The sequence below is a fragment of the Carya illinoinensis genome, chromosome 6 (genome assembly GCF_018687715.1).
Source record: "Carya illinoinensis cultivar Pawnee chromosome 6, C.illinoinensisPawnee_v1, whole genome shotgun sequence".
Lineage (NCBI taxonomy): Eukaryota > Viridiplantae > Streptophyta > Magnoliopsida > Fagales > Juglandaceae > Carya > Carya illinoinensis.
In genome coordinates, this window is record NC_056757.1 from 4,510,542 (window position 1) to 4,522,889 (window position 12,348).

Sequence of the window (12,348 nt, forward strand, 5' to 3'; positions counted from 1 at the left end):
AGTTTGGAGGTATGAAGCTCCTCCACCAGCCCATGCTTGGTCAGAACAAGCTGTTCAACACGGGCATAGGCACTTCTTCTAAGGTAATTTGACTTAATGACAAAGCAAGTGATTTGCATAGATAATTTCAAATCATTTATCTTCTAAAGACTTTCTTTTATTGTTCTTTTAGTTATGAGTTTATGCTGTGAAAGCTCGTCTTTTGGCCTAAATAAGAAAGAAAGAAAAATCATAATTTTATGGACCAATATGCTCAAGGAGGAAAATGGACCCATACACTCTGAAAAGAAAAAGAAAAAGAAAAAGACCAACATGTCCAGCTGAGGTCAATCATGAAAACAGTAATCATAAAAGTGAGCCTTCTTTAACATGTTGTAAAGCAATCCTATTCAGATGCATTTTCTTTTTCTCCAAGCAAGTTGCAATAGCAATTTAAAGGAGACAAAGTGTCACATGAAGTAAATGGCTGTGAAAGCCTGGGAGATAGGGTGGATTAATGGGACAAGGAGGAATGCTTCCATTTAAGCTGTTTGAAGCTATCCATTGTTATGAATTCAATTGTCCAGTCTTGTAAGGTGGGGCTGAGCAATAAAAAAAATAGAAACCAATAAGAAAATCTTCAAGCAAGCAATAGGCACTTGAGGCTTTGTTTCCAGTGAAACGGATAAAAATCATTCAACAACAGGAAGAAAACACTACAGACGCGTCTGAAACAGTTGGATTTCTATTGACCTTTCTGAAAATTGAAAGTATTAAATAACCTCATCGCTTTTTGAGTGCGCAATTGGCACCTTTTTTCTTCTCTTTTGTTCTCTCTGGATTATGATCACGGAGTCCACTTAACAACTTTTATAATGACCTCGTCACCACCCACTATGACTCAACAAGACCTGCTTTCCTGTCCTTCCTACCACAACACGGTAGGTTATGCTTTTGCTTTTGCTTTTCATTTATCTCATACAACAATCGCATTCCCTCATTATCAAGCTTCTTCAACCATCTTTGGAGAACAGGATGAGACAGCTTCTGCAACTGTGAGGAAGATTTTTTCCTCACCGATCAAGTTTGCAAACGTGGAAGCGTGGAGCTTGTCAATCACCACAGGCCCAGGATTTGCAAGAATGAGCTGAGAAACAACATGGGAACTTCTGGTAAGGCAATTTTCTCATACAAATTTTTTAGTGTGAATTGTTTCTTGAGGAAGTATTTGATGCTGGCACATTCGAAATTTTTGAAGTAGTTTATATTACAGAAAAGGTGGTTTTAGTATGGTTGTGCATATACCTGAACATCTCTCTTCAGGAGACTCCTATATAGTTCTTCTATGGCATGAATGCCACTGGTGTCGATGTTAGTCACAGCTGAATAAACATGAAAAATGAGTTTGGATGCAAACAAGAGTTTGTGCTGGCATATGGAGTTTGGGAACTGGGTGAAATAAATGCTTACGGGACATCTCAACAATCAAAAATTGGATTCTAGGTTGGTAGTCTCCTTTTATCTGTTCTTCCTCATCCGTCAACCACCTTAATATCCTGAAATAAAGTTTTAAAAAAAAAAAGACTTCAGCATCATCGAAGCTACTGAAATTTTAACCAAGTTCGCATATTCTGAAAACTTCAAAGTAACCCTAATTCTTATGTCCTCCGTCATTTGGATGCAACATATAATCCTGCATATCATCAAGACTATGACCTTGAGCACCACACCAAGATTTAAGTACAAAACTTCCAACTATCCTAACAAACAGCTCAGTAAGTGAAAACTTCAATTTTCATGCTTTCAACTTGGTCATTCCAGCCATTTAAAACCCACACTACTCTTCCTTTTCTGCAATCAGTTAACTTTTTCCATGAGTGATTCACTATCATGTAGAATTCCTCTCATTCCTACAGAAGTTAGATGCTTTTTCTGAGCTAAGTCAGTCCTCAGATTTGATTCACTCGAAGTAAAGTAATTGTTACAACTGCATGCATACAGATGGAGTTATAAGATTGGTTGCATTGAATTCCACATCTAAGAGTGGAGAACAGCACGAGCTTAGTACAAGATAGAGATCACATTTACCTCTCCTTAACATAATTGGAGTTAGAAAAGTAAATTGCCGAATCAACTCTCACAATCAGAATGCCCGGAACTTTAGTTGCATCTGGATATTGTTGGATGTTTCTGTACACTGCCGTTCTAGGAATATTCCCAAGGATTGCAGTTCTTGGTCTGGTGACTTGTAAGAGAATTTTAGCAAAGGATATTGAGACCTGCCACAAGAGATGGTGAAGATGATTTAGATTAGTTAAGGCAAGTCATTAGTTTGGCAATTGGCACTGAGGAATTTAAGAGTTGTAGATATCTTAATTCTTACTGCAATTAAGAGGCCTATCTCAACAGAGGAAAAAATTACACCAAAGAAGGCTCCCAAACAAGCAACAAAATCAAATTTATCAATCTTCCATATCAGAATTGCCGCTTGGAAGTCGATTAGATTGATCACAGCAGATATGATGATGGCAGAAAGAATGGCATTCGGTGTGTACTTAAAAAGAGGTGTGATGAATTCCAAGGTTAGGATAACAACAAAAGACATCACAATGTTTGAGGCTGCAGTTTCACAGCCTGCCATATAATTCACAGCTGACCGAGAAAAGGAACCTGCAAGTATTAAGCAGATAGAATCAGTCATAGGCGAATAATAATCATTTTCAAGCTACTCAGCCACGTATTTCTGAACATTACTTATTTAGGGTTTCATGTGTCAGGGAACTCCACATATAATCATCTGGTTGTTAAAATTCGATTTTGTTTGCCAGATTTTTAGTATATATTTTACCCTTCTTTAAATGGTTGCACTCAGAAGGATAGCTGCATTTAAGATTGTGCCACTAACAAAGGACCATGGGATTGAACTCTTTGTTGGACATGAATATTTGTTCCCATCATTAAATTAGCATCATCATTTTGAAGTAGGTAGGTTCACATGACTTGAGTCTTGGTTCCTTCCCACCTGTCGCCACATAACAGGAAGTCATCGAACCAATGATATTCATTGATCCTAGTGCCACCATTTCTTTGTTGCCATCAAGTTGATAGTCTTTCATGGAAGCAAATGTTCTTCCGATTGCTATTGCTTCCTGATAGAATTTCCCCAAGAAAATATATGTAAGAAAATTGCCTTATATACAAGAATCAGTGACCAGATTTGCTTGATTAGAAATGGATTGTGCAATGCTCACCGTCAATGCTATCATTCCAGCCACGATACCAATCCTAAAACCTTTTCCAAGATATTCACCACTGAAATATATTTGATTCACCGATGAGGGATTAATTCCTTTCTCTATATGTCTCACCTTTACATACCAATTACACTGTTAGTGTCAATGCTGCAGCAAATACTACTACTACAGTTCCTACCATGATTAGGATTGTCATTACAACCTATCTTGTCCAAAAAAAAAAAAAAAAGAGAATGATGAGTAAGTGCTTACAATTTCAACACCTTTCTTTTCAGCATGGGTTATATACACAAAAAAGGTGGACAGGATCACAGATACCAATGGAGCAATTGCAGGTACCCAGAAGAACTTCTTGTTCTTTTTTCCCTGCTCAGCAGAACATGAGAGAATCAGAGAAATAATTCACAGCCTTAAACAGTTTAGGTAAATAGTGCTAGTGATTAGGAGCTCTTACTATGTATTTAGCGAATAGAAGAAAACTCAAAAAGGTGCCTCCAATAAGTATAGTCTGCCAGTTCCACTGCAAAATGTTTGATATAAGATTAATCTGGCTTAAATTTTGTTTGCACTTTGAGGTTCTCAATGCAATTGCAGAACCTTTTCTTCTGAAAATGATAAAGGAGCAAAAAATAAGCGAGGAATATAGAGAAAAGAGAGGTCTTACTCCATGATTAACTGAACCCCATACTGAGTGCATTACAGAGATAATATCAGTTTTCTTTGTGAACTTTTTTATGCCCAGAAAACCCTTAAGCTGTTGGAGTGCAATAGTGATGGCAGCACCACCCATAAAACCAACAATGGCAGCATGGGATAGGAAGTCAATCAAGAAACCCAACCTGCCGATAAACCGAAACCACCATAATAATCACAGTTGACAGAAACCTAGAAGCCTTTGAGGGACTGAAAGAAGATTACAAGCAACGCAAAACCAATAGTAATAAAAATACTTGAGCAGTTTATCTGAGTGGGGATGGTAATGGTAATAGGAATAACCTGAATAATCCTAAGGTGGCTTGAGTGACTCCTGCAAAAAAAGTAGCCGTGAAAGCAAGCCGCCGGTACCCTATTGGATCTTTACTGGCATCAATCTCATTCTGAAGAAGTGTCCCCAGCAAGAGAGACACCACAGCCACAGGTCCTATGGCAATATCTCTTGAACTACCCATGAAGGCATAAATCAATGGTGGAACAAAGCTGGAATCTGTATTGATTTGGAACAAGAAGAAACATAGAAGCCTTGTCATGTCCAAGGAGGGAAGTTCATAGGAAATGCATTGGGTTCATGCGTAGTACAGAAACTTACACAATCCATATTGTGGGGGCAAATTTGCAAGCTTTGAATATCCAATGTCCTATTTTGGCAGTCAAATGAATTGTTAGAACAGCGCACATGGGGGCAGGGGGGGAGGGGGTTCTCATGTTTTTTTGGTTCTTTTTCTTTCCTCTTTAGTTATATCTATACATCTTCCAGGCAGAAAATTTACCTGAGGAATGCAGAGACTTGCAATAGTGAGTCCTGCGATAAGATCCCCTCTAAATTTAGTTAGGTTGTACCTTCTCCCCCACTCAAATATTGGGAAAATTGCTTGGATGCCTAAGATGAACTTTCGGGACCTAGGTTGATCCTTAAAGGGACGTAAGGGATCATCTGAAAAAAGTGTTTCTTTCACGGTGTCTTTGAATTCATTGATGAGATTTTGCTTGGGTGGAACTCCCACCTTGTGAATGTGTGGGAAGTTTTGTGACTGATGGCGTGAGGATGATAGACTTCTGGTTTCAAGTTCCTCGTTAGTTGAATGACCCATTAGAGGACACAAAATTAGCCCACCTGCAACACAAGAAAAGCATAGCGACGTCATGACCAGAAATATCAGGATGCTAACAATCTAAAGGAGAATAAAGTAATGGAGCAAACGCTTAAAAATTCTGCAATCCAAACTACAGGTAATATACGTTCTTTTACATGTAAAATGTATTTATGACAACACCTAACTTCAAAACTACGAAAATAAAGAATTGAGCATCCTCAATAGCTCATGGTTCCATAACATTGGTCTCAGAAATCATGGAACCGACACCTACTATAACATCAAGACAGAGTCATGAGTAGGAATTAATGGTTGAGGATATTTTACCTGAACGAAGTAAATAGATGCAAGCAGAAGACTTGGACAGTAAAGTGTTTGAGAACGTAGAGCCTTCTTGATATCAAAGGATGTTGGGGAGCTCTTTCTTATTTAAGTTGTTAGGATTTCTGGTCAGACTTCTCAGCCTGAAAGAGAGACCCCTAAAATTAAATTATGCATGATAAACAGCTAATTGAACAAAATTGTTAATTGTGCGCAGCCGACAGATGGAATTTTTTAGTACCTTGTGACTGATGTAAGCACATAATCATCTCTTCCATAGTTGTAGTGCTTATGGATTCAAATATGGTGCTTGAGAAGGTATTGACTTGCAAGCACAGATGTTAGCAATTGAAAAACTAGAAGCGCATCCACCTTTTTAGATCATAAGGTCCCCTTCTATTTTTCCCCCTTTCTCAAGGAAGAGAGGTTTGGTTCTTCAACTGAAAGAATCCCCTTCAAGTGGTGCAGCTGATAAAGAAAACTTGTAGTCAGCAAAGTGCATGGAAAATGCAATAAACCTTGCTACAGTAGATATTGGAATTACTATTAATTTCGATTGACACTGACATAAAAAAAACCAGCATCCAAGCTTTTTTAACTTTACTTTAGTGTCATAAAAAATATGAATTAAAATGACAAAAATTTAGAACCTTCGAACTCAAGAAGGAATCAATGCCCCCCTGGACTACCTTAAAAGCGAAATTGACCAATCTCATAACACTCGTCAAGGCCATCAATTTGATCACTATATTCGTAATACTCAAACATCAAACCCTCTATTTCATAAAACCTAAATACATACTTCTCCACCTACATTTTACGAGGAAGATTGTCTTTTACACGTTAGGAGAAGAATCCAACCAATCCAGAGGCATAGAATCTTAAGCAGTCGATGACATGAATCAAAACCGAGAGATTTTTTTCCTTCTTTTGTGATGATGGGTCCTTTCCAGAATGCACGTTCAGTCCGGGGAATAAAGGTTAAAATGGAGTCAACCCTCACCTTCATTCATATGCTTTGCATGCAGGCCATTGATGGTGGGTGATTCGATTACAACTACACAAAAGAGTTCCCCACCCTTCCACTTAGCTCATATCCTAAGTTCCTGTAGACAAGTAAAAGAAAAATGAACAACCACGACAAATAAAAAAAATTGAGGAGAAGAAAAGGGGAAAAAGAACTGGCTATTATAATTTCATATAATCCATAAAAGTTTATACCCAAGATCAGTTACCGCCTTCCCTTTTTGTTCGCCACATTAGATGGTCCTCATGTTTCTGAAAAAGTTTATTCATTCCGATCGAAAAGTTCAATCATGAGTCATTGAGTTTATATGAAAGAAAATCCTGGAAAAAGAAGAAGAAAGAAAATTAAAGCAAGCAAAAGGAGCCCAGATCGAAGTTGTCTAGGTGCAATGAATCCGAAATTGCGTTAAATTCTTACAACTCCACGTAGCAGTCCGTTACAGAAAAAGGGCCAAACAAAAAAAAGGTGTGGACCTCTAAGGAAATAGCAATCCAGAAAAACGAGTGAATCGAAATTGAAGTTGTATGTAAATTGATACTTGTTGTTTGCAGGGAAAACAAAACATGCATCAATGTCTCCGCAAAACTGGTTATTTTAAAGTCATTGTCTTTGGAATACGCTTACTCCTACACAATTTAAGATTTATCATCCAAGAAAGTAAAAGAAAGAGAAGATAAAATGCTCATGAAATTCTAAAAACACTCTGTTTTTTTCTTTTTTCTTTTAAAAAAAAAAAATTGGTTGGATAGTCCGCAGTCAACTGATCAAAAGCTTCGATCTTTTGTTTTTTTCTCTATAGGGAAATGATTATAAGCACTATTTTTCTTCTTATACGGAATTATTGGCACTAATTATTTTGGGTAGTAGTAAGTTAAGTTAAATTTAGAGGAATCTTATAATTTTTTTTATTTTTTTGTACATTTAGAGAGAGGTTTCGAAAGCCTTTAGCGAACCCTTAGACCTACTTGGTCATTTTAGTATGCCTAAGCTGAGAGCTCCACGTCGTGTGGGATTAATTTGTGTACATGTACACGTGGCAGTGTGTGACATAGTTGCACACGTGGTGCAGAGAAAGAATCGGGACTTGTTTCGGGGCTGGTTCGACACGCTGTACTGGTAGAGACTTTGTTGCAAAAGGAAAGGGGACCACCTTACCATGTTTATAGACTTTGTGGTATAAAGTTGATTTCTGAGATTTTAACAATATTATATAAAAGCTGTCACAACAAGGAAAGATAATGCTTCCAAGAAAGACAGACACAAAAACATTTATCTTCCTTGACTTTACATGTTTTATATGCAAATGAATAATATAACACTAAGCATCAATATATATATATATTAAAAATTATAATTATAGTTGAATGTTTTAAATAATAATATTTAGTTTCTGAATTGTATGTTTTAATTCTTTTTAATAAAAGAAATGGTAGTACTCCACAGTCCATGCATTTATTCCACAGTCAACAAAAACGTCCGCATCACATCCTTAATTCCTTGAGCTTGTACGTCTCATATGTCTTCTTTATATTATTATTCCATTTTCCTTTCCCTTTCCTCGAGTTTGAATGCTTCTCCACTTGAAATCTCCTCATTCTCCTCTCCTTTATAGTCAAGGATTAAACGACAATACATTCCTATCAGATTATATATATATATATATATATATATATGGATATGCACAATATTGTTGACTATTTCTGTCAAATAATTAGACTCAATAATTCTCTATCTTTACTTTCATTTTTTTTTTTTTTCCGAGAGAGGAGGGACTGGGCGGGGGTGGTTAAGTCCTTTTTATCTTTGAAAAAAATAACACACTTTTGACTTTTGTAATGAAAACTAATATTTTAAATATCGTATTAGATGTTGTACCGATTAAAATATTGAAATAAAATATTTCGATATTAGTACCGTTTCGAAATAGTTGATATATGAATAAATTATATATATAAATATATAAAAATTATATTCTAAAATAATAGTATATATATGAATAAATTATACATAAATACATATATATAAATTAGAAATAGACTAGTCTGAATTGGAGATAAAAAATAAACTTATAGTTTAAAGAAATGAAAAAAAAAAAAGTAAAGGCTGAAATACCGTCCGATATTTAGATTAGTACGAAACAGATAAAATATATGTACCAGACCAATGGCCAATACGGCATATACCAGCCGGTACGATATGGTATTTAAAACATTGATAAAAACTGCTTGGTTTAGTTATCAAATACCAAATTATCTCATCTTATTTTATTTCATTTAATCATTATAATTTTTTTAAATTCTGATACAAAATATAATAAATAATTTAATTTTTTTAAAATTTAAAATAAAATTAATATTAAAAAATTATATTATAAAAATATTTTATTTATTTTTAATAAAATATATCATCTCATTTTATCTAAACTATGTAACTAAATGATATCTAAATTGCTCGATTGTAATATAGATGAGTTCCTGCCAAATAAATAATTATATTAAGCATCTTTTGATATTTATCTTTCTGTTATTTTCTGACCAGACTTCAAATGATTAGTAGATAAATAATAAATAATTTTTAAATCGTATAATATCACGTAAGAGACTAATGACTAAAAAAATATTATTTCGATCGCTTTTTTAATAATATGTTGCTTCACCTATCAAGTTTCAGCATTAAATATAAGATCACACCTTGATAGATCTCTCAATTAAGCATAAAAGGTCCATTTGAATAATCTTTTAAATAACTAATTTTAAAAACGTGTCTCAATCAAACTTGAGAATGGAATCGGTATCAAATAAATGGGCTGAAAAGACCACTAAACGAGGGACCTCCTCCCATTAATTATCTGTTTCATTTTGAATAAGAACCTCTAGTTCTCTCATATTCTTATATGCTCCATCTCCCCTTAACAATCAACATATATATAATAGATCAATTTTACATCGAATATTTAATAATTAAAAAATAATATTTCTAAACTTTACTTTTTTTTACACATATAATATCTTATAAATAAATATCTAATAATCTTAAAATTTTTGGAATTTGATAATCACAATTAAAAAGTGGGATTTGGAATTTGAGAGAGAGATATATACATTATAGTGGTGTGCACGTGGTGTGGTTTGATATCATCCATTTGCAAAGGAATTGTAATTTTGGTTGCAATTGCATCCATTTGCAAAGAAGAATCCAGTTTCATTTCAAAAATGATATACTTTGACAAAAAAAATAAATGATATTTACAGTCGTAGTTGTGCAAGTGTCGCTCAGTTTCTTTAAAAAAAAAGTGAATTAATATATGACCCACATGAAAATAATAATAATAACTTTTTAATTATGACCTCATTATTTTTTAAAACGATTCTGCAATATTTATACACTTCACCACTGTACATAACATTACTCAAAACAAAAAATCCATTGCAAAAATCCAATCTTCTTGCAGTCGATGTTGACATGGAACAATGGAACATAACAAGTTGTACGTAATTGACAGTGAATGATTAGTTTTGTATGTTTGCAAACTTTTTTTTTTTTTCTTTACATATATATGGAAATATATATATATATATATATATATATATATATATAACATCAATTAAAATAAAAAGTATTAATATATACTTTTTTAAACAGTAATAAGATCTACATTAATAGATGAAATATTTATATAGTGATCATTTGTAAATAGAAAAATCGAGTCACACAAGATTGCTAGAGCAAGGGAAGCCAATATCTATATACTCTGTTGAATTTCGAGAAATAATTAAAACAATAATGCAATGCGTAGAAGACTTTGTGTCGTTTGCTTGCCGTGATGAAAGTGTTTTTGAATTTTTAAGATATTTGTAATACTCTACTTCCAATAATTGCATGGCCATCCCATAAAATTATTATGAAATGTTAATTTGAAGTGAATGATTTTGAGGATTAGCGATTCTAATTATAACAAACAAAAATATTAGTGATTTTCTTTTATTAATCTATTATGCTTTTCATATGAATTTAGTAAATGATCATTTTAAATCGATTGAAAGAGATAGATATTAATTATTTATAATAGAGAAAGTTTTGCCACATCAACCTCCTGTTATAAGGCCTGAAAACATTGGTCCTACCTATCTCTATCCAAATTCTATTCACACGCACCAAGCACATTGAAATGGACATCCCCTAGTTCGTAGGGGACAAAGTTGCTAAGCCCCATATGCTAGTAAAATTTCTCTCAACCACGAATCAAATTGCACATAACATTATGCGTCTTGTTAGTTAGTTGATACTCTCAGATCTGTTCATTTCATTCGTTCCCAGCCATAAAAATATTGCTAGAGAAAATATAAATGTGTACACTTTTGAATAATTCTATTTATAAATTTTAGATTGGAATAATATTTTTTTTGGTTGAATAATGCATTTATGCACATCCTAGAGTTGTCTGATGTATGCTCTACTGGGAAGTTCAAGAGATCTAGCCATTGGACCAGCAGTTGTTTTCATGCAACTCTTATTTTATTCTTCCTCATCAATAATTTTTCTTTCTCCTACAAAAGTTTCTTATCTCCAATATCAACAGATTGGTATTCCCTGTGGATTTTATATCACATAGTCTCCATGCATAATCCAAAAAACTTATATGCTTTAATGCAAGATTCTAATGCATCAAGACTCAAGCTAATAAGGTCAAAGCAGCTAGAAACGTGTAGAGGATATCACTAAAGGAATAGTCCAGATGAATAGCAGAAGCTATTTCTGCATGAGCTTAGGCTGTTCGATAACACTCAATAATCGAGTTGGTCTTAAAGTTGGAAAAAGATTAGCTAGTTTAATAGTAAGTATCATTTCAAGAAAAAGCTGGTCACACAATTTATTGTAGCAATTTTTAACATCTTTAGTTTGTTCAAGACCAAATTCAATCTCCTGAAAACATCAATAGAAAATATATATCACTGAAGAAAAGCTCTCTGACAAGATGATATTGACTCGTTCTAACCCGCATGGAAGGTATACCATTTCTTGTGACATTTAAAGATACTAATTAATCAACCAGCTTAAAAATGTCAGTTTAATTTGCAAATCACAATATCATGGTGAACTAAAACTCATGAACATTACATTTTGTCTTATTATTTTCTGATGTGATGTGATCATGTGGTGCCTAAGAGAAGATACATTTAGGCTGAAAATTGCAAACTAATAAAAAGAGTTAAAAAGATGATGAAACAAGTCGAAGTAATTACCATTGCAATTATGCTAAAAAAAATGGTTGCTATTAGCTTGAGGAGAATAGTCGAAGATGTGGGTCAATAGGTAGACCAAATCACTCAAATGTTGAATCGTAAATAGCATTTTTTACTTGCCTGAAACAATATACTTTGATCAGTTTGGTTATTCATAATAAATAATGAACAACAAATGAAACCCTTTATTACATATTTTCCTCATAACAAAATGGATGAAATGGGATTTTGAATTCCATATAACCTTGTGTTCGAAGCATTTGAAAGAAGCAATTAAGTTTTCGACTTCATTTCCCTGGATTTGAGAAGTCCTATCTAGTTCTTGATAATTAGGGTCTAGTAAACTCCTTTCTTGCCATGTTGTTCCCCTCTACATTCAATCAGATTCAAATAAAGAATAACTCATTTCAAGTATATGTAAAACTTTGCATCAATTAGCTCTTACATAATAGATAATAAAATTTTATTATTATTTTTTAGATTTTTTATTTGGTAAATGAACACTGGAGTTTTTAGATGATAAATATGGATAATTCTTTGAATAATTTAAAACATGTCGTTTTGCTGCATCTTAAGTCCTTCCACATGACCTTAATTTCTAATATTATTTAAACGTATATTGAGTCATCAACGAGATGCCAAGATAAAACTTGGGCACTTGCGACAAATTGAAGAAACATGTACGCTACTTTTAATTACACAACAATGTATAG

The 12,348-nt window shown here is 33.7% G+C and overlaps 1 protein-coding gene and 1 long non-coding RNA gene across 6 annotated transcripts; one reads left to right on the forward strand and one right to left on the reverse strand.

The window, feature by feature from the left end:
• Window positions 1-618: 618 nt before the first annotated feature.
• Window positions 619-7,011, reverse strand: LOC122313297 (sulfate transporter 1.3-like). 5 transcript variants are annotated; one of them, XM_043128168.1, is made up of 18 exons: window positions 6,810-7,011; window positions 6,587-6,712; window positions 6,369-6,471; window positions 5,738-5,833; window positions 5,372-5,508; window positions 4,721-5,064; window positions 4,540-4,588; window positions 4,230-4,437; window positions 3,898-4,072; window positions 3,688-3,753; window positions 3,486-3,599; window positions 3,231-3,347; window positions 3,002-3,128; window positions 2,363-2,649; window positions 2,068-2,258; window positions 1,450-1,535; window positions 1,285-1,361; window positions 619-1,126 (listed from the first exon to the last, which is right to left on the reverse strand). In XM_043128168.1, exons 6-18 carry the CDS (start codon window positions 5,039-5,041, stop codon window positions 983-985), a joined length of 1,962 nt encoding a protein of 653 aa, XP_042984102.1. In that variant the 5' UTR covers window positions 5,042-5,064; window positions 5,372-5,508; window positions 5,738-5,833; window positions 6,369-6,471; window positions 6,587-6,712; window positions 6,810-7,011; the 3' UTR covers window positions 619-982. The 5 variants fall into 5 exon arrangements, with proteins under 5 accessions (XP_042984102.1, XP_042984100.1, XP_042984101.1 ...); XM_043128166.1 differs by having other exon boundaries at window positions 5,607-5,833; XM_043128167.1 differs by lacking the exon at window positions 6,810-7,011 and having other exon boundaries at window positions 5,607-5,833; window positions 6,587-6,760.
• On the forward strand, window positions 1,011-3,761 carry LOC122313298. The gene is made up of 2 exons (XR_006243353.1): window positions 1,011-1,151; window positions 3,509-3,761. It is a non-coding gene; the product is annotated as an uncharacterized LOC122313298 (long non-coding RNA).
• Window positions 7,012-12,348: the final 5,337 nt, after the last annotated feature.